The following is a 21,919-nucleotide window of genomic DNA, read 5'->3' on the forward strand; positions in this document are numbered from 1 at the left end:
GCAGAAGGAGTTAAGGTAATCTCCCCCATCGTAGAGCTGTAGACTAAGAATTATTCAGCTAATCATGACAGATTTCTCTGGCTATTGGCTGGAAGCAAAGGAATATAGATTTTTCTTGAGCTTAATGGATCAACCAAGAAGTCAGATCTCAAGGATGCATCAACAGACGCCCACAATCCTTCCTGTGCGTCATTGTGAATATCTTCAATATCTAATATGTTGTGTTTCTGGTCTGTTATACTATTGATAAAACACACTGTTATCTATATACTTTACAATTCTTCAGTTCTGTGACATCCTGCTTTTCTGTTTTTTTTTTTTGTACCTTTCACACAGATTCCGCAACAGTGCCGTATTGAGTCCCCCCCCCCCCCCCCCCCCCCCCCATTTATGGGTTCCAGCCGTTTACAGATAAAGACCACCCATTGTGTCGGTTCTTAGCTGTTAGCGGCTTCCTGTAACTCATCAGCGCGAGTGTGTTCTCACGGACTGTGTCTCACCTCCGTCACTGCCCCTGAAACCGTCACGGGGACGCAACGGAGGGGAAACCAATCGATCCCGCGCCATTTACGCAGACAGCAGGACGAAATGTGGGCTTCAGCGGCCCCGGAGCCAGCCTGCCGTGTGAAACGGCCACCTGACGGATGGAGCTTTTGTCCTCGGATCTCAAAAAGACAATCTGAGCTTTTCACCGGAGAGCGTTAACTTCAGATATGTTACTCGTGCTTGTCTGGTTGCAATTTAGTTTGAACAGAAAGGAAAAAAAAAAAAAAAGGAAGTCGTGCCAGACAGAATGCGGACTTGAAAATGAAGAATCTGTCCTGCGGTCTTGTAATCAAGAAGCATCACACAGAATTACTTTTTTTCAACGTTTATCTACAAACACTGTTCGGAATCCAAAGTTTGATCCAGTGTTTTCTTTCATTCCCTTCGATAAATGAACCAAAGAGACGAAAAATAGCTGTTTTCTGTTCAACTGATGCAGATTTGGGAGAGATATGTAATGAACTGTTGTTTCTGCACAACAACAAAACACACAAAGGCCGAAACTGCACTTAAGTAAAGAGACATTAATGCACAATATGCTACATACATAATACATGTGAGTCAAACACACACACACACACGGTCAGAGGATTGCAGTGGGACAGCTGAGTGATGCAGAGTGCCATCCATGACACCGAATGTGGGTCAACAGCCTTTTAGGGTCAGAGCGAGCTCTTAGCCCCACACACCGCTCTCCTGCTTAAAGTCCCCCCCCCACTTACACCCCTGATTCCCTCCTCCTCCTCCTCCTCCTCCTCCCACTGCGACAGGCTGCATCCCCCTCCCAGCAGGAGATAAAGCAGAATGCATCTCGCCATTACCGCCCCGCTAATGTGCAACATACTGTCAGCGCTCGTCCCAGATGCCGTTAAGCTCGCTCCCAGTGCTATTAGGAATGTTGGCAAATTCCTTTGATCTGATGAATATTAAATACCTTAAGTGGATTTCACGGAGACTTTTGTGGCGTTGATGGCTCCACTGTTTCCAGGTCTTTTGTGACCCGCGGTAAGCTTTGACGTTTCCACTTTTGACCCCAAAACAAACACATTTCGGAAAAGCAAATCTGTGTTTTTAAAGGCTTTGGATTTGCTTATAAAGGAATCTGAACGGGAACGTGGTTGAGCATGAGCGACAGCGGAGAGGAAACCGGAATAAGTGTTTGAATGCAGAGTTGCTGTATTTCCTGCATGCGATGCTTAAAAAAAATGAGCAAACCGAGGGTCTGGAGGTGAACCGACAGTCAGTCTGGCTCCTAATAGGAGAGAATGACATCATGAGGCTATCAGACGTGGTCAATACGGGCTGGAAATGCCTCTCAAGACTGTCCCTGAACACACACACACACGCACACACACACACACACACACACACACACACACACACAGAATAAGAAACATCGAAGCACCACTGCAGAAAGTTTCAAGTCAAACATACTAACAATGCATTTCTGCAGCCGTCATTTGGAAGCTGCTGACCTGCTGTTCTCTAATCTCCCGCTTTGCGTGTGTGTGTTTGCGTGTGTGTGTGTGTGTGTGTGCTACAGTTTCCACACTAATCACTGCTTGCGTTCTGCTGTTCAGTCTAATACCTTCCAGCATCCCAAAGGGCTTTACCCTCTGTCTGCGGCCTTGCCAGAGACATTACTCACAAATGGAGAGGAATCGGATAAAGTTACAGACTCCAAAAAAGATCCAGAAAAAAAAAAAAAAAAAAAAGCAATGAGAAGCAGCCGTTTTCAAATAGCTCATTAATTTGTAGAATGCATCTTCCAAAGTAAATACATTAATAGTCACAAGTACAAAAAGCATTGTGAAAAAGGCCTTTATACAGTCATGTCTTTCGTGCAGCGTTGTCAAACATAAGGCCCGTGGGAAAAAAAACTGAACACAAGAGGCTCCACTTCAGCCACCAAACAACAATTCAAAGCAAACTGCTATATGAGCTGAGATTTTGGCACGAACGCCAGCTACCTTTGTAAAGTTTGTAAAAACCTGCATGATGCAACAGCTGCAGGAGAGGTTTATTTCGTTTTTGGTCTTAATTGCGAAAATAGAAGTGGAAATATTTTACCAGTCTAGCATTCCTGCTTTGATTCTTTCATCAAAAATAACAGCAAGGTGGAAGAGAACGAAGCGCAACAAGTAATTTGTAACCCTTTGTCACCAAAACCAGCATTTGCATGTGTTTTAAAGGAAGCGCGTATAAAACAGGAAGTCAAAGAAGCTCAAAGGTAAAAAGGTAGCGCATCAAAAGATCGAGTGAAGTTAGGTTTTAAAAGCCCAGCTTCAGAATATTTCCCTCTGACTCTGATAATATGAGTTTCAAAAGCTCACTGCCGTAATTATTTTGACAAGAGCGTAATCTTGGATTAACGCACATATTCATGCAGCTCAGATCAAACACTTAATTCGGCCTATGATTAAGACTCAGAGGGTGGCAACGTTTAGCGCCATCGCAGCAGGTCGCCTGCTATTAAAATGTTTGGAGCGCCCCCCCATTCCCTCCCCATCACATAAACATAATCCTCCTCGCTGCATCAAACAAACAATGCAAACGGGAAATTCTGTTAATTTTCTCGACAGCTGAAACTGCCGCTCATTTTTAGCAAAAAAGACAAAAACGTGCTGTTTTTCTCCTTTCCTCTTTGAAACGAGAAGTTGAAATTATGCGACAAAAAGGCTCAATTGTGGAGGAAAATTTCTCCACTTTCTCGAGCTTTCATTCAGTTTGCTGTATAAACATGAGAACTAATCCGTCTGAACAATGCACGGAAAGCAATAACATGCTTCACAGGCTGACGGCTGCAGGAGGAAGAGGAGGAGGAGGAGGAGGAGGAGGAGGAGGAGGAGGAGGAGGAGGAGGAGGAGGAGGAGCGTGTGGGAAAAGGAAGCAAAAAAATTCGTATTTACATTGGAGAGAATATCTGCTTCAATTCATTTGTTTTGACTTTTTGTGGCGCTAAATAACGCACGTCGGCGCCGTAGAGGACAGTCGTCTCATTATTCTCAGAATTGTAGGCTTCAAACTCTTCACTGTCGCACGTTTCTGCGCGACACGTGACGCTGTATCCAACATGAAAGCACCAACATCCATTGTCTAAACTCCGCCCAGAGGCGTCACGCCGACAGAAACCCGAGCAGAATCACACCAGTGAGCCAACGGAACAACGACGCAGACAACTTTTACAGTAACTATACATAATAATTTTTAACTTATAGGCCCTCAGTGGATTCAAACAGGGTCAAACCCGCCTTGTTTTTTACAGCTCCTTATATCAGAAGAACTTCTTATTTTTTTACGGGAGAAGTTAACAAGGCCTGGGAGATTTGTGGAAAAAAGCTTTTTGGCTCAGCGCCTTAATGTGAGAATAAGAGAAAGACTGTCTCAGTTTGTTCCCTTCTATCTACTGAAAAGACATGTTTTAAGTGAATTCTGTTTTTTTTTTTTTTTCCAAAACAGACTCGGATAGAAATAAAGTGTTCACCCAGCCGCTCCTGTTGGAATCCAACAACACTGGAATGACCTCTGAAACCCAGCGAGCCGCTCGCTCCCCCCCACATGCATAAAGGATTCCCTGGGGTCACAACGTTCCTCTCTGGCGTGGATCTTGGCGTCCGTCCAACCATCAGGAGTCTCTCCCAGAACACACTCGGACGAAACGCAGCTTAGAGTTGAGCTCTAATGGAACGCTGATAACACGGGATCTCACTGACGTGGCGTTTAATGTACGTCTGCCCGACAAAACAGCAGAAAAACCCCACCTGTCATCACTGGTTTTCAGAGTTCGGACCCCTTCTGCCGGAATATTGAAAGATTTGTGAAGCTGTAAAACAACAATGCAATTGTGGAAGTCGTGCATTTGATGAAATTAAACACGATTAGAGCTAAAACAGCTGTAAAGCTGAGACTCTTCTTTAAGCTATATGGAGCCAAACGCTTTAATTTAAACGAGGAATGAACATCTGCATCTGTACCACATCTGGACGTTTCATCGGTCGCCATAAGGATCACCACAGTGGCATGTAGAGCTGGACGGGGGAAACATTGCGCCGCCCCCACGTCGTAACTGTAAATTGATTTGTGGTTCTTTCATCAACTGCAGCTTTGTTAGAGGGATTAACTCCCCAAAGCACAATATCAATAAAACCACATCCGGTGTCATTAACGGTTCATCTTCCCCAGATATTAAAGAGTGGAAACGTCACATTCCGGGATTTTTAAAGTCTGTGTAAAACATTTTCAGAGAAAAATAAGATGCATATAATATCAATTCCAGCAAAAAAACATTTGACCTTACACTGGATGTTACAGACATTTTATAACCGCGTTGAATTTTAAGTCCGATCGCAGCAGAATTGCAGGTGAATTCGTATTAAAGTAGGTTTTTCAGGAATTGGTTCTGATTGCAGCACTTTTTTACTTTCATACATGAAGACAAATGTCTGGTGGTGACGTTTATGAACTCTGAAGCGGAAAATTACAATAATATTGGCTAATTCAATGAATTCTAAGGTTTTAAAATCACAGACATTGAGCGTGTGGTTGCAGTTTTTGCAGAAAAGTTTGAAGCAGTTTAATGATTTTACTTGTTTTAGAATTTTTGAAAGAAGTTATCCTGCTCAGGAGACATCGAGTCAGATCAGCCTACAGCCATGACCGTCCTGAATATGTAGAGGAGCACGGAATGAAGAGTGAAAATGGGACTGAACAGAAGAGGCTTCAAACGCTTTGAAACACTCAACTGCAAGATTTCCGTACAATAATTTTACTATATCACATTACATTTCAGATAAAATCCCGCGCCGTGCCAGGCGAGTTTTCTCAGGTACAAAAGTTGAAGCGTATCTGCGTTCTGGAGACATCCGCTAACTGGAGACCAAGCTGATCAAGACGCAGCCTCCGTCCCCGTCGCCAGGCGTCGGATTAGCATCCGCAGTGACAATTTCACGCGGTGGCGATGACCCCCCCAGCAGATCTGCGCCCCCCCCCCCCCCCCCCCCCTCCCCTCCTCCCTCGAAGCTGTGGCGAGACATCCTGTTCTCCTCACGCAGTCTACGCTTCTGCACGGCGGCGAACGCCAACATTTCGTCTATTGGCAACATCGCGAGGCAGAAAGTACAGCAGCTGAGGCGCCGAAAGATGTGACCGAGTCTGTTTTTTCCTTTTTTTTTTTTCTCAATGAGTATGAAGAGGGGAAAAAGTCACAGCTGCAACTTCCTCACAGCTCCAGGTTGATCTGGCAGCAGAGAGAAACTCCTCCGGCTTAACAGCTCGTTTTTTACACAACACTCAGCTTTCACATGCTTGTAAAACACACACCCAAAAAAAAACAAAAAAAACTCTACAGCTCATTGTGTCAATCGACGCGATTTTGCAAAATACCATCCGTCATACGAGGATGAAACATGATGCGATAATGTTAAACAGTCGAACAAGGCAGACGCCTGTTCCTGTGAAAACAGAAGAGATAAACAGATTGAGAAACGCTTTAAGGTCAGATGTGTGGGATTACACAAACGCGAGTGAAATAAACAACATGCTCTGTGTCTGTTGGTAAGTGGATTATGGGGGATAATGAGAAAGAAAGGCTTTTTTTTCCTCCCCTTGTTGGTTTCATCACACGGCGTGAAACACGGGCACCGACTGTTCCGCAACAAGTTTGGAAATGTAGGCAAATTCAATTTTGGGATTTTAAAAGCATGTTGTTGTGTATGAGTTGTGAGCAGATACTCTGAAACCCTCCATGAAGAGACAGGAGGAGCTGATGGTTTACTCGAATTTAAAGTTATTCTGCGGAATCATTATTCATGAGTGTTTTCACCGCTGTACTCTGATTGATTTCATTTTGTTATGAAGCATTAGGAGACTTTCTTTTTCAAATCAAGTCTTATAAAAGATCCTTTCCATCAAAATCCAACATGACGTATGGAATCAGACTGTTTACAGAAGCAGACATTTCTGATTAAACAAAAGTCGGAATGGATTGAAATCTGCCCAGTTTAAAAGATTAAAGAATTAAAAACAGTCAACATGTGATCCGTTTACATCAATGTCTCACAACATACGCAGCACCTAAATATATTTAATGGATAAGAGTCAGGATATTAATCCTGGAGTGTATGAACGCCCCACTAATCCTTTTATGAGTGTATTTTTTTTTTTTTTTTTCCTTTTTCAGTTTGTTTTGGTCTCTACCTAAATGACGAGGCTCTGAGATTGAGGGCTCTCTGCCAAAATCATACATTTTCAGGAAGTTTTCTGCCTGGTTGTTGCATATTAATAGTTGAATCTATGCGAAATGCAGCAGGAGAACCCAGTGCAGGCAGCCGTTAGGAGCTGCAGGTGAAATCTAGCGAAGCTGCCGTGTACGCTCAGGTATTCATCCACACCGAGGCCAAGTCTCTGCTTATTTTAAGTCCCCGGTTTCGCTTCACCGTCAACAGGAATACCGCCGAAGACGAGGCTGGAGCTTTGTATTCACTACGTGCCGCTGCACACCTGCCACCACTCACCGCGTGTGACACACACACCTTTGACTTGTCACCTTCACTCTTCTGAATTTCAAGCAAAAAAACACCCCCAACACACACAAACACACACACACACGGACATGAAGAGGCGCCTGCATCCAAACATAGCAAGCAGCACCACCGGCACACAATCAAACGACGTGCGCACGCGGCGTGCATGATGTCAAAGAGTCAATGCACGCACACGAGCGCGCATCCCTGCACCTCATCAGACGGCGCCATCGGTCTGTTTGTTTGTTTGTTTGTTTGTTTGTTTGCGCGGCGGTTTGTGCTACAACACGGCGGCTCCCGCTCCACCTCCGGGGGCCCCCCCGATTCCCCCGGCGGAGATGAAATGTAATGGAGCCGATTCAATAAGGAGCGCTGGCTCCCCGGGAAAGGCGGGGAAATCAAATCACGCCGAAATCCCCCGGAGCCTTCCCGGCGTTCCGCGCTGCCTCGCAGTCAGGGGAGGAATAAAACAATGGTGGCTAATTCAGCTGGCGCCTCCAAGCGTGGTGCAGGGAAACGCGGAGCGCTAATAAAGCCATTCAATAAACACGCCGACGACAATATGCTTTTAGAGGATTCTGCTAATCAGTCGTAAACACAGGAGAAAACACGCCGAGCCGGAGCGACGGTGATCGGATGTTGTGATTTTGAGGCGGTGGCGATCGTGTAAATTTACCACGTCGTCATCTGCATAAGCAGAGACGCCACACGTTGCGCGGCCCGAACGGAAACCGTTCCCCGTTCCTAACTCACAGCTCTCCGGTTACCAGATTCTACACATTGCAGACCCTCGTCCAGGAGTGTTTTCTTAGCTGCGAGAGTGAGAAAACATGCCGCGCTTCGGACAAAATATTTAGCTTGGCCGGTGGAGCAGGAGAAGAGAAAGAGCAGCAGCGTCCTGCAGGAACGTTATGCAATTTTGGTTGCGAGTCAAAACAGAAAAAAAAATCCTGAATGTTTTCAAAAAAACATCACCCCAATTTACTGTCTCGTTAAAATTTGCAGCCCAGAGCAGAAATGGGACCAAACTAGGAGACACGTGTGATCTTTTCCACTCTTTTTTTTTTTTCAGGCCGGGCGCCGTCCACATGGTCACATGGTCAAAGCGAAGACTTTCCCTCCAACGGCTCACGGAGCTTCTTCCAGCTTCTTTTTCAACTCCGCTTGAGGGAAAGGCAGGCAATTAAAAATGAACTCCGCTGGATATTTATGCAGCTGCATGTTGCGTCCCTTTTCTTTTTGTTTCCCTTCGGACAGCCAAAAACAGCGGCGCTCAGAAGGGCAACTGTCCGCTTCAGAGTCCCGGGAGGAACCGAGAGACTCCGGGGGGAAACGGGGATCTGCGGTTCTCATCTGCTGTTCGGCCGACACAAGTCTGGAGAGCTTAATGTGACGACGCTGATGAGTTGTATCATTAGCGGCAGCAGCTGCGGGAGCAGGATTTATGAAGGCGGGCGGCTCTTCACGTGTGGCGTTCTGCTCTCAAACCGTGTCTTGTGTCTGTTTCAGCCCCGCTTCTGTCATATTAATGATCGCGTTGCTTCAAAAGGTTAAAAAAGTCATGAAATAATACAAACTGGAACATGGAAGGATCGACTGTGGCTTCTGCATCAGCGTCACTGACTGTTACTCTTTTACACCCCGTTCTCTAGTTTTATTCTCAGCAATTTCTTTTTTTTTTTTTTGTAGTGTCAGCTCATATTTGGTTTATTTTGCTTTACTTTTGTTCGTTCTGCAGAGGTTTTGGTGTTCAGTGTTCTAAAATTCTAATTGTTACCAGCAATAGACCAGCTGAGAAAGTTCAAATTTTCCTTTTTATTAGTTTTTAATTAATCAAATGATAATAAAAGAATAAAAATGTATGTCAACAGGACCCATTATTACCACTATTATAATAATTATAGCATATTTGCAGATTTCTACACATTTAGTTAATATTGAAGTTTTATTTCTTGTGGAATATATTTAAGTTTGTTTAGTTTTTGTAACAAACTTTCTGAACTGTTTTGTTTTCATTTTAAAGGTTAAAAACAAGTTTAGTTGCTCAAGATGAGTGTTATTTGGTAGAACGTGACACTGATATTTGTCTTCTTTCTCTGTAAAATCAGCCAGTAAACCACCTGATTTCAGAGAGTTTTTTTTTTTAAACAGAAAGTTGGTTCTGCAGCGAGGTCGCCGTAAAAGCTTCTCCTCCTTCGGTTTGTTGTGAATCATGGTCTTGTGACGGTCACAACGTGGCGTCGGCAACAAGGGGAGCTCACAGGCTTTAATGCCGGCTGTGACACAGAGGAAACCGCACCAGGCAGAAACGCAGCGCAGCGCAGATGATCGCAGATAATTCTGCTACTGTCGAGCGAAACCCGAGGCAATTCCAGAAACAGGGCCGGCGCGGAGATTCCCCCAGCCGGCCTGGAAGGAAATCCAAAACCCTTTCCATTTTGAACTTATCGTGGCTCGCCCGTCGTTCCAAAAGCAAAGTGTTGGTGTGGGAGAAAAATAACATTTTCCTTCGGTTCTCACTTTCTATGGACATGTTATTGCTTTGATCCGATCTCTGCAGTCCTTCAGCTCTGATATCTCTCCTCGCTGCCATTCGACTCCCGCAAAAACAAACACTCCCGGCGTGGGGTGAGAGGACCCCCCCCCCCGCCTCCGGCCCAGTCTAATTCACTTCCTGTTCAGTAGGAGGCAGACAGGAAACAGGAAGTACGCCTGCTGACTCTCTCAGGGGGGATATTTTTCTTCTGTTTGGGGGCATTTGGGAATGTAACGTAGTATCTGGATGAAGAAATCCTGGAATCACAGCGAGTCTTCTGCCTCTGACGCAGCGAGACCACGCTTGTTTTAATCCAAAAATGGTCCATTTTCAAAACTTTGTCCAAAGCTCCAAAATGATGCACTTTCACCTACAACGCTGCGTCAGCAGTGCCTAAATTTACAGATTGCATTTATCCTGAATATATTAATGACAATGGAACCTGCCTGAAAATACACTGGACTGTTCTGACAGATTTTTCCCAAAATGAAAAAAAGTTTTTGCAAAAAAAAAAAAAAAAAAAAAAAAAAAGAAAAAAAAAAAAAGGAATTCTTTTGCAGAATAATAATACTCAATCATCTTTAATTGAAATCCAGTGAAACTTTTTTTCAGATTTGCTGCAAAAATGATGAAATACATACAATTTTGGGGCTTTTATTTTTTAAAATTCTTTATAACATTTCATCATCTAAAAATGGCTTAACGTGGTGTTTGTTTTCATCCTAAAGAGTTAAATGTCCTGTGGTTTAATGAATGGAGAGGTTAAAGAAAGATGTGAAGATTTAAAAAGTCTTCATCAGTATTTATTTTTAGGTGAATCTAATAATCGCCACAAGTGAATCTCACCTATATAAATCTCATTCAGTCTTATTGAGACACAGAGCTCTAACAAAAAGAAACCAAATACAGTAAAAAGATTGAAACAGGTCTGAAAGTCCTGATTGATGCGACATATTAAAAACTTTCAGATCAGATCACATCTTCTTTTATTAGCCTCACAGCGGGGAAATTCCAAATTTAGCACAGTCGAGCTGCAACAGTCCATCTCTAACTAAACGCTCCTTTATTTATTCAAACTGTCAGAAAACGGAAATGTCTTCCTCATTATGTTGTTTTCTTGGAATTCCATTAAAATTAAATGAAACCGGAGTCAGAGAACGAGCCGCTCGTCTCATCAGAGGACTTCATAACGGCCGAGCGGAATCATAACTGAGGAACAGGATGAGTCTGATTCGCGGGCCTTTTGATGTGGAGTTTGCATGTTCTGCCTGTGTGTGAGACACTTTAATAAACTGGAAGTGTTGAATACTTGGATTTTTTCCTTGCTGAATAAATTGAGTGACAAATAATGAGCAATAAATAAATAAAATCTCATGAAAGTGGTTTTGGTGCAACGCCGTTTGCTTGTTGTGGGTTAATAAGGTGGCAGCATTTATAGAAAACTCATCCACCCCTGAGAAGTAATAATCTGGGAAATAAGAAAAATATGATAGCTTACAAGCTAACTAGACAGTTAAATCCACATCTCCAGGGCTCATATGTTATCTTCGGTGGTTTTAACTCGGCAACATATCTAAAAAAAGAGGAAGTGACAACAGCAGCGCGGCGAATTCTGAATCGATGGGAGCGACGGCGCCGTCGGAGGAGCCGGGCAGGCTGCCCGGGCCATCTGGGGAGGCGCGAAACACACTCGCGCTGCACAGGCAGCGTTTCTGCTGCGCTGCACATTTTCTCCATTGGCTTCAAGTTTCCCAAATCCATCTCGGAGTTCATTGATCGCGGCAGCGCGGGAGCTCAGAGCGATCCGGCTCTCGATGCAGTGAGCTTCGTTTCCGGTCATGCAGTAGATCTCAGAGTGTCTGAACGCCACAGAGGCCGTTTCAGGAGGAGAGACGACTGACAGCTGTCTGCTGCGTGAATCACTCCGGGGAAGAACGACGGCGGCGGCCATTTTTAGTCACACTTTACAGATTGCGCCCGCCTTTTTGGGGACGCGGGTCGAAACATTAAAATTAAAGGGATTAAAACATCACTCTGAGGGTCGCAAATGCCGGTCGGGGGAGGTGGGGCCTGGCTTCATATTTTGGGAATGTCCCTGAAGGAGCAGTAAAAATCAATGAGAGGCTCTTTATTGGGCTTTTGGAGGAGCTCGGTCATTAGACTGAGGACCAGGTGGAGATCACTCCTCTGCGTGTTCATATTAACTCAATCAGAGCGAATTAAAATCTGTGTAGTCATGACAAAAATAATACCAACCCTAATCACCTTCATTTTTATAGTGTTTCTTTGCTGTGGTGTAGAGAATATATGATGAAAACAACTGTACCTTTCAAATCTGGATAATTAAAACCAAAAATTACTGCAAATTCAACATAAAGCCCAACTTTAGAGGCAAAATACAGTGAAACGTCCAGTGAATGCGGTTTTTGAGGGTTGGTTTTCGCCCCCGGGCCTTATGTTTGACACCCCTGCTTTAACTTGAAGACAACAGAAACGCAATGAAACCGAAAGGCTCAAATCCACGAGACAGAGCGAAGACCCAAAGACGGGATGAGAGGCAGAAAGGTCAGGGGAGAAACAGCAGGATGTAGACGGATATTCAAAAGGGGCGCGCACGGCGCTGCGTGCGCGGCGGCTCGCTGACATTTACCGCCCGCCTTCTGGAAAATCAGGACGGAACGTGATTGGCAGCCTACAGGTACACCGCTCCGGAATACGAGTCTGATGGCATTGAACAGCATGTCAGGGTTCGTGTCGGGGCTCCCTCCCTACCTGTCTGCAGACGGAGGCCGGTCGCCGCGCGCCTTGCCGACTGGCGCGTAGAGCGTGTCGGAGTGCTGGTGCTGGTGGTGCGGGTGGTGCAGCTGCTGCTGGTCGTCCCGGGGGCTGTGGGGCCGGCTGTGGCCGCTGTCCACCGAGCTGTTGAGGGCGTTGTTGTTGACGCCGGCGTACGGGTGGTCCTCCTCGGAGGAGCGCTCCGGCGAGCGGCTCATGTCCAGGATCTCGGCGTAGTCGCGTTCCCGCGCCTGGCGCTCCCGCAGCTCCCGGGTCTTGGCTTGAATCCTGGCGAAGACGGAGACGACGGTCACAAATAACAGTGCTCTTTCTCTCCTTAGACCAAACGCTAACACACATCCAGAGCTGGGAAGCTTTTTTTTTTTTTTAAATCACAGGCGTGTCTGTAGTTCAGTGTTTCAGTCGCCGTCTCGACATTTTTATGCTTCCTTCTTGACCCGGCATGATGTAACGGTGTAATAATGAAGAAAAATACGACCCGGCTTCATCCGAGCCCGGGTCGGAAGGGCCCCATCCGTTTGGCCAAATGTGTTGACATGCAGGCAGTGAATGCATAATGCATGAAAAATATCATTTATCGCTAATAACGCAGCCTTCTGCGATGCGTCAAACGTTTATACGGTGACGATAAATCTGCAGCATCTCGCGGAGCAGGTCTGTATAAACACGCACTCGAGCTGAGAGACGCTGCAAACCTCAGCCGGCGCATAAAAGACACCCCAGACAAACCACCGGACTGTTTATTGTCCCTTTCTAAGAAGCAGCGGTGTGGAGTCCATTATTTATCCTTCTATATCCCCACTGAATAAAACCATAAACAACGTACCGTCGTCTCTGGCTGCCATAATATCCGACACTACGGAAGCACTTTGTATTCACCGGGTGCAGCTAATCTAAAGCTAACATGCTTTCGCCCTTCTGTCTTCTCCCCACACACACCTCTGACATCTTCCTGTCACATGCACGACAACTCAAACACACACACACTCCCTCTTTCTCTTCAAGCCATTATCTTTTGAATAACTGGCAACACCATTTTCTACAGCGGGGGGACTACCTATCGCGCGGGCCTGTAATTACTGCCTTGCCAATTATCAGAGCTTTACAACTACCAATTATCGCACCGCTCTCTTTTATGCGCCCCCCCCCCCCCCTCCTTAATGGCGGCGGGAAAGCGAATGGGACAGCGGCGGGCGGCGGAGGCGAAGGCAGGGGGTGCGACTTCGCTGGAAAAACTCAGCGTGGCTCAAATCTGAAAAGCCTCTCTTCCTGAGAAATTTGCATGCTGTGCATAATGAAACAATGAGTCTGGAAGGGAAGGCTCCCCATCGGAGAGCATAAAATGTATCTTAAAGAAATAAGAAGAAGAAAAAAAAAAAAAAGAAGTAAAGTCTGGGGCCAGGATGGTTTATTATTAAAAAAATGTAATCATTGATGACTTTAACAGCTCCCCGCCACACCTGCACTATGTTTAAAGTGAAACTACGCCTACTGGAGCAACAGCACACGTTTGCAAATGTGCGCGGTGTGTCTCTGCTATTTGTGGACTCAGCAATTATCTAACAGTGCAGAAGGAAGCAGGGGGCCCTTGAGGAATCTATCTTTACACCCGGAGGAAAAGCAGTGTTTTCCATCAGAGAGCTGCAGCGGCAGGAGCAGCGGCGGCTGCTGATTGTAAGACACAAGGCGCAGCGGCTGATAAGATAAGGCCAGACATCCCAATCCAGCACCTGGCCTTCCCCCCCCCGCCTCCCTGCTCGGCGGATCGGGTCAGCGGGGCGCCGAGTGAGGAAGGATGCGGCTCTCCATCCACCGCTCGACGAGAACGGGGCCGATCGGACACATTTTGTGGAGTCGCAAACAGAAAAGGCTCGATTACGCATCAGATGAAGGAAAAAACTTAGAAAAATTCTCCATCGACAAGCCCTTAAAAGGCAGCGCTGCTAAATCTGCCTCACAATCGCACCGGGGGCTCATTACCCCCCCCCCCCAATCCCAAAATACTTATGCCAGTGAAACGGTGTTTTCTTTCCAACCATTAACCTTGATGAGAGACAATATGTTCAGCACGACCAAGACAAACAGTGCGAGGGAGGACGGGGGTCGGAGGTCGAACAGGAAGAGAGCGCCGCAGAATGAGAGGGGGAGACGGCCGATAAAAGGGTCCAGGAATGGCGGGACGGGACGTTACAGGCAGAAGAAATGGATTGGACGAGTGACCTTTCTGCCACACGGAGCCAGAACAATGGTCCATTATGTGCGACTGTAGTCGGCGGCGGCGCTGACACAACTGTCAGCCCGCAGTGAAAGGCAGGAAGTACATGAAGGGAGAAGGTCCGAGCAGGATAAGGTGGCCGCTCAGAGTCTCTCCCCTCTGATAACACGGCCGGAGAAAATGTTTAATGAACTGGCGCCGAGGGTCTCCGGCCGCTTCTTCTGTTCTGGGATGTGGAGCGCAGGACAGTATTGATTATCTGCACAGTCACGCCAAGCAGCGCAGAAAAAACACAAGAAGTTATCTTTCAGATGGTATCGTCCAAGAATGCATTGTGCTCTGGAGCCGATGCAGCGATTCTCCTCCAAGAGCAGCGGCGGCGCTGAGCCGGTTTCGGGGTCAGGGAAAGTTCACCGAGACAAATGGATTCAGGCACGCTCCTCGCAATGCCGGCGCACAACAAGTGCAACACGGCGCCGCCTCCCGTGCAAAAAGAAAGCGGCGGCCGCTTCTTCAAACAGTCGCCGAAGCCAAAGCTCCGTGATTCGCTCAAGAAAAACTGCGATCGCTCAACAGAGGAGAAGCCAGTCCTGAGACAGGCTCAGTGTGGAGAGCAGTGACTGGAGGCACTTCACGAAAAACTCTCCAGGAAAGCATGAAAACGGGCATTAGGGCCATTTATTTATGTGTCCACCGCAGGACAACATGTTTGTTTAATTCATTAAAAAGAATTTTTATGGTTATGTAATTTGGAATCAGGTGGATTTGAAACAAAAATTTGAAATAAAATTGAATAAAATTAAATGTTTAAAAATATATATCCACTAATAGACACTAATATACACACACCTCTACAGATATGCACACACAACAACAACTTAATGACTAAAAAGGAATATTTTTAAATTCAGTTAAAAACAGGCACAAATAAAAGCTTTTTATATTTGTAATGACTATGAAACAGCAGGTTCTTCTAAGATACAACACGACTGATGCGGAGCTTCAGAAAATCACTGAGAGACAGTAGAAAGCTACGCTCTCAAGTGATTTCTTTTTGTTTAAATCACTGAACACCGTATCCTCCGACTCTGAACTGCCTGCCTGGATTCATCCGTCTGGCTTGAGCTCGGACTCCAGCGAGACCCGAGCCTTAAACCTGTGAGGAAATCCATCTATCTAGTCAATCACAGCTGGATTAAGCGTTGCCTCTGGCAGCGGCCGATCGATCCGCTCTGCGGCGAGGTGCCGAAGCTCCCGGCTCTCCTTGGGAGGGCGGCCCAGCGAAACAGCTAACTGGATTCTTGTTTAACACCAGAGCAGCCAAAAGTCTTCCCGGCCGCTCGGCGGGGGTCCCGGCCGCTCGGCGTCGCTGCATCTCAGCCGCCGGTTCAGCACAGAGGAGAGGAGCGCTCGCGCTCCGGGGCCGCGCTCGGCTGGAGTGAGTCAAACACCCCGGGCTGAACAGAATAATGAATGCACGGACTTAAAGAGGACGGCCTGGCAGTCTGGAGGTGTTTCAGGCTCGGTGGAAGTGAGAAACCACCTTCGCTTAATCTGGTTCCACGCCTGCAGTTTCGCCACGATCCTCTCCGGTGCTCCAGGCCCTCAGAACTCCACGAGGGAAAACACTAACAAGCAAATAAACAAAGGAAACAACCGCCGACTGCTTAGGTTTCATCCTGAATCTGAAGAAACAGATACGATCACTTGGAATTCAACACGACCAGCAACCGGCCATAACATTAAGACCACCTGCCGCAGTATGAACCTCATGCATCAGAGAGCACTGAAGGTGTCAGTGGCCTATTATCACTCAAACTAACTGATTATTATTGCAAACCTCTTCAGGAGTCTGTCCAGCTTACAGTCAAGAAAAACACACATCGAAACAGCAAACAACTAGAGCGTGTTCTGGCACAGAGGAATAATCAAAGTCCAAATACAATATTTCAAGGAGAAAGACACCTGATGTTGATCTATGACGAACAGCTCTTGCCTTCACCGATGACCTCTGACCTGCAGCCTAAATCTGTGCATTTGCAGCTTCAGTGAATCCAGTCTTTTCCTTCAGAGAGCAAGTTTTAAATGTTTTCAATAGCTGATGCCGAACTGATTTTAAAGCACACTTGTGAAAATTACACAAATTTATTGATGCACGGTGTCAATATTTGCTCAATAAGCTCATAGAAGCTTTTCTATTGATTAGTTTTTGTAATAGTTCACTCCCAATCGGTGTGTCATCTCGACTGTGACGCTAAGGATTAAAACACAAAGTGTGCACGCACGATGTTGCTGACGTTGTCGGCAGGTGTAATCTGGAGAATCAGATATGGGTCACTTGATGAAATAAGTGCAAAACAATAAAGGGACTGAAGCAGGAAATCTGAACCGGGCACCAAGACTTGCAGCGGAAAAGTCCTCGTTAGCTCTACTGTCCTCCAGTAATCCTGAATCGATGTTCAGACGTCAAACCGTGCGAAAGTCAGACCTGATAAACTACCAAACGCCGCCGGATTAACACAAAGAGGGACCAGCGTGAACTTTTAACCGTATCTGGAGCCGACAAACGGAGCTGTCTGACGTGGCATTTGCGTTAACCTTACGCCAATTAAAATAAAGGCTCCGCCATTATCGTATTATTGGACTATCTGCTCCGCGGGCGTGAAGAAAGAATACAAACTGAATTTTCATAACGAGCGACCGTGGGGAGTAATGACTCCTGCCCTACACCCAGAGCATGGGAATTAATTAGCTGGCAGAGGCTGTAATGGCCTTGGCATTTATAAACTGCCGCCCCCCTCCCAAAAAAAAAAAAAAAAAAAAAAAAAAAAAAAGAACCCTGGCACAGTGCCATGTGACATTTAGTTTGGTGAACTGAGGGAGAGGGAGCGCCGCGAGAACCAGAGCCGCCGTCTTGGAGCCGTTTGGTTCTGGCCCGCCATCCGACGACGGCGTCACTGCATGAGAGAGTTTATTCACAAAGCTTCAAACGCGCAGTTTATGAAAGGAAGCCTTCCTTTTAATTATCAGACGCCGGATCAAAAACACTCTCTAACCGTGATCAGACGAGCGCGAGGAATAAATCCCGCATTCAGGTGAGAACAGATGCCCGAGTCAGCATGTTTTCTCTTTGCTTTATTTGATCAACCATCCTCTCCTGATCCAGCGGGATACTTAATTTCATCTTTAGAAACCATAATCAGTGCAATTAAAACATGTTTCTATTAAAAAAAAAAAGGCTGGAAATACCAAATAAGGCTTATTTCTCACACAAATAGCCTGACAATGATTAGAGCTGCTTATTACTGTTGCAGATCATGTCGCCGATCTGCAACAGTTTTAAAGTCGTAACACAAAAAAAAAAAAACAAATCTGTCCCGTTAAAATCTCGCTGCTGGAGCCGCGACTCACCTCTCCTGCTCCATCCTCATCTTCATCGTCTCCTCGTCCGACGCCTGCGTCTCCTCCGGCCTCCACTTGCTGGAGCCTTTGCGGTCCATCTTCTCTCCGGGCCGCTCGTCTTTGCGGTGCTTCCCGAACCTGAGGCGCAAAAAACAAACAAATACAAAGTACAATAGTTTACTTCGGACTCATGTCGACCGAGCTTGAATTTAACATGACAAATTGAACTTCCAATTCCAGTCGTGACTTTAGTAATAAAGGATTATTTGCGATGCTCAACAGCCTCATTCAAAGGGCCCGTTTTGGTCAGCGGACCACACGTTTGGCAGCGCTTCCCCAGGGCGCCTTTGTTAGGCGTCTCGCAGGATTCTCAAAGAAAGCCCCGACTCCACGGCTCGGGCTGAAAATGGAAACGGCCGACAAGGACTTAACAGTTGATCAAACCCCACAGATGAGGCTTTCGAAAAGTACTTCTCACAACTTCAAACCCAATTCGGTTCGTTTAAAGCTGGGGGGGTTGGGGGGGGGGGGGGGTCGGTGTAGACGCGGCCCATCGTGGTAATTATATTCATAGGGAGGGAGTGACGCTTGGCGAAATAGGAGCCATTGCAGAGATATTTCAGCTTGATCGACTCGGTATAAAGCTGCAGCCTGTTGAAGAAATGACTTTGGCACGGCGCTCGCTTCCACAATGAACCGCTGTGATTATTCACGGGGAAATTGGTCCGCCGAGAGTATCTTACGACTTCGAAGGAGACAACGCCGAGAGAAACTAAAGAGGTGTGTGCGCGTTAATGAACGAGGCAGAAGACAGTTGAAGACGAGAGGGGAAAAAAAAAAAAAAGAAATGAACGGGCGCAGGAGAAACTCACTGAATGAAGCTTTAAGAGCCAAAAGTGAACTGCAGAGATGGGCTTCGGAGGAATGTGCGAGAGCGGGAATCAAAGCCTCAAAGTGGAGTGTTTTTAAAAGGATTACAGAGAAACTGCGTGAATTGCTGGGATGAGGTTCAGGAGAGAAAAACAGAGAAGAGACGAAAGCAGGTGAGATGTGAGGCAGGTGAGCGTGTTTACATGGAAATCAATGGAGACAGAAGCCGAGTGAAAACAAAGCAAATCCATGAGACACGTTCGAAAGAAGCAAATTACCATCTGATCTTCACTTTGTGTGTAGAAACAAGAAACACGGCATGATAGATTAAAGGTAGGCAAGAGGAAATTAAAAAAAAAAAAATGTCAAAGGAATGTAATTATAAAAATATATGGAAAATTCATAACTCAGTGGCCCAAATGCAGAGCATAAGGATCGATTACTGATGGAATAGTGGAATAAAGTTCCAAAATACCGAAAATAACGTGCGCAGAGAGCACATGTTCAGCATCTGCTCCTTCTGTTTGCACTGGTTTGTGTGGATCGAAGCAAAATAAGCAAGGGAGAGTAAACACGGCTACTGAGGAACGCGACGTCCAATCATCTGATGTGGTCGAGCAAAAATATGTGTAATTTCTCCTTTTGTTTAATCAAGAGGCAAACAAAGAAAATGCCCATGAATCTGAATTTCTTCCAAATTGTGTCTAACTGTACAAGAAATGAGAAGCTCCCTCGCAAAAGCAGTGCAGTTTTCAGTGCTTTATCCCGCATACTGAAGAAGGAAAAAAAAGAGGTAGGATGTAAGACAAGTCAGAATAAAGCTGGAATGAATTCCTTATAATGTATAACTGTGTTCAATTTAAGGATTTGGATAATATGCATGGAATGGGAAAAGCCGATTTGACATCCTTTAAGCAGAGACGCTGGAATTCCACCTGATCTGAGAAGATCTTGACTTTAAAACAGTCCTGCTTCTACTTACCTTTGTTGGAAGGGAGGACTTTATTGAACCTGAATGCAAATTTTGATGGTTTTTGGACGCGATTTTTAAATATTCATTGAGTGAACAGAGAAATCAGGCCCCCTTTTATGCAACAGGTGTTTCGTTTTTGCATTTTCGCTTCAGAAAAGTTGGGAGTTTACGCAGCAACATTTCGAAAACGATGTCGTTAGCGTTTTCCAGGCCAGACGGACAAATGACCAAGGTGGATTGCTACTGCGGTGGCTGTCAACCGCGGTGACAAGTCATCCTTTTCATTCAGAGAGGAACGCACCGACGACACATGCTAATCCCACAGAGTGTGAAAGATAAACAGGAAAAGGCTGAAGATGGGATCGAGGCGGGGAGAGGGGGGGGGGGGGTGTGCCGGGCTGGAACTGAGGTCCATTACCTGATTAATCTAACCGCGGCCCGTCTGAAGCGCCGGGAGTGACAGCTCGCCGCTCGCGCCGGGAGCAGGAGTGATCTATCACCACGAGAGACGGTTGACACTTTGCGTCTCCACGCCACTAACTTTCATTAACAGCCTTTTAAATAAAAAACACCCGTGTCTCACGCACACAAACACACACACACACACACACACACACACACACACACACACGCACGTGTCGTGATTTATGACCGAATCGGGAAAACTTTGAAGAGGAGACGGAGTATTAAGCGTGACACTGGGGCGTTTAATAATCCCACATTCCAGGCACAGTTGGCCCGGACGCCATCGATAAAGAGGCTGTGACGGGCCGCCGAGGAAACGTCGGGGATCCGGCTGATTCAATTCGGGAGACCTCCCCGGCGTCGCCGCTAATGAATTTAAAAACGCAGGTATGCGACGGAGCTGCGGGCGCCTTCTGACGGCGTGCCGGATTTTGCGCGACAACTCCATTAACGGAGAGCGGCGACGAAGCTCGAAGGCGGCAAAGCAAGAAGAGGAGAGAGAGACGAACGAGAGGGAAACAAGAGCGACGATATTTCGATGCAGAGCAGACAGAAATACGAAAACGGCTCGAATTCAGCAAACAGTCACAACAGTCGCAGACTTGCGAGGTGAAACTCACTGGCTTTCAAACCAAGCCGGATTGAAACTCTTAAAATATCTGAATAAAGCACATTTTTAGAAGAAAATTTAACGTTTGGGTGATTCAGGCTAATTAATGTGAAATAATCTTCAGTACAAACAGTTGTGATTGTTGCAGATTAAATATAAAGATTCACCACATGTTTGAGTGTTTCGTGCTTCTTCTATTGTCTGAGCATCGCAGCAGCTGTTCTTAATGATACGAGCTGGCATCGGATCATAAAGGAGCGCTTGGCGAGAGATGAAGCATGTTGGAAGGTATGGAGGACGATATGTGAGCAGCTCTCTGAGGAGGGTCGGGGGGGGGGGACGGTTAATCCTGCTTATGAGGACCCCCGATGTATGCTGTGCAAAGCGAGCCAGACTTTAATCCAACCAACAGGACGGCACGCTGACACAGTTTCCAGTCGTTCAGAACGTCACCGTGTGGCACAAAATGAGATTACAGCCTCGTCAGGCAACAAAAATTAAAAAAAAAACTTGATGAAAGTCTTTAAGTTTTGCATTCAACTCAGGGATTACTGGTTTACCGCAACATGTGTCACATTAGTGAAAATCAAGCTGTGGTTCAGCCACTTTGACGCCACAAAATGCTCTCACTGCCTCAAACAAGGAACATTTCCAAAGCTCCTCTGTGTTCTGTTTACAGAAACTGCAGCTTATATGATCGGCTGCAGTGAAATGGTCGATTTGAGAGCGTCAGCACTCACATTTGCGGCCATTTTTGTAATATGCAACATGTTTACTATTACGGCGAGCGGCCGCAGACGTGCAGTTGTCCTAATTTTATGCAGAAAATTAGAAAATAAATACATTTTGCAGGGAATTTGGGTGCGTGCGTCGTGAAACGGATCGCAGGTTGGGCTTCTGCGACACGCTGTACAGTTTGCATATAGCTCTGTAATTCTGGAGTTCAGGCTTGTTCACTTCATCCCTGACAGGAAGAACACACACA

At 46.1% G+C, this 21,919-nt stretch overlaps 1 protein-coding gene across 4 annotated transcripts in view; it reads right to left on the bottom strand.

Annotated features, from left to right (window-relative positions):
- The window catches only part of pard3ab (par-3 family cell polarity regulator alpha, b), a 211,142-nt gene that overhangs the window by 36,568 nt on the left and 152,655 nt on the right, over positions 1 to 21,919 (bottom strand). For all 4 annotated transcript variants that reach the window (XM_030115321.1, XM_030115320.1, XM_030115318.1 and 1 more), the window contains 2 exons: positions 18,026 to 18,154; positions 12,376 to 12,666 (listed from right to left, as the gene is read on the bottom strand). In XM_030115321.1, coding sequence (XP_029971181.1) covers positions 12,376 to 12,666; positions 18,026 to 18,154 — 420 coding nt within the window. The remainder of the gene's footprint in view (positions 1 to 12,375; positions 12,667 to 18,025; positions 18,155 to 21,919) is intronic.

The sequence above is a fragment of the Salarias fasciatus genome, chromosome 18 (genome assembly GCF_902148845.1).
Source record: "Salarias fasciatus chromosome 18, fSalaFa1.1, whole genome shotgun sequence".
Lineage (NCBI taxonomy): Eukaryota > Metazoa > Chordata > Actinopteri > Blenniiformes > Blenniidae > Salarias > Salarias fasciatus.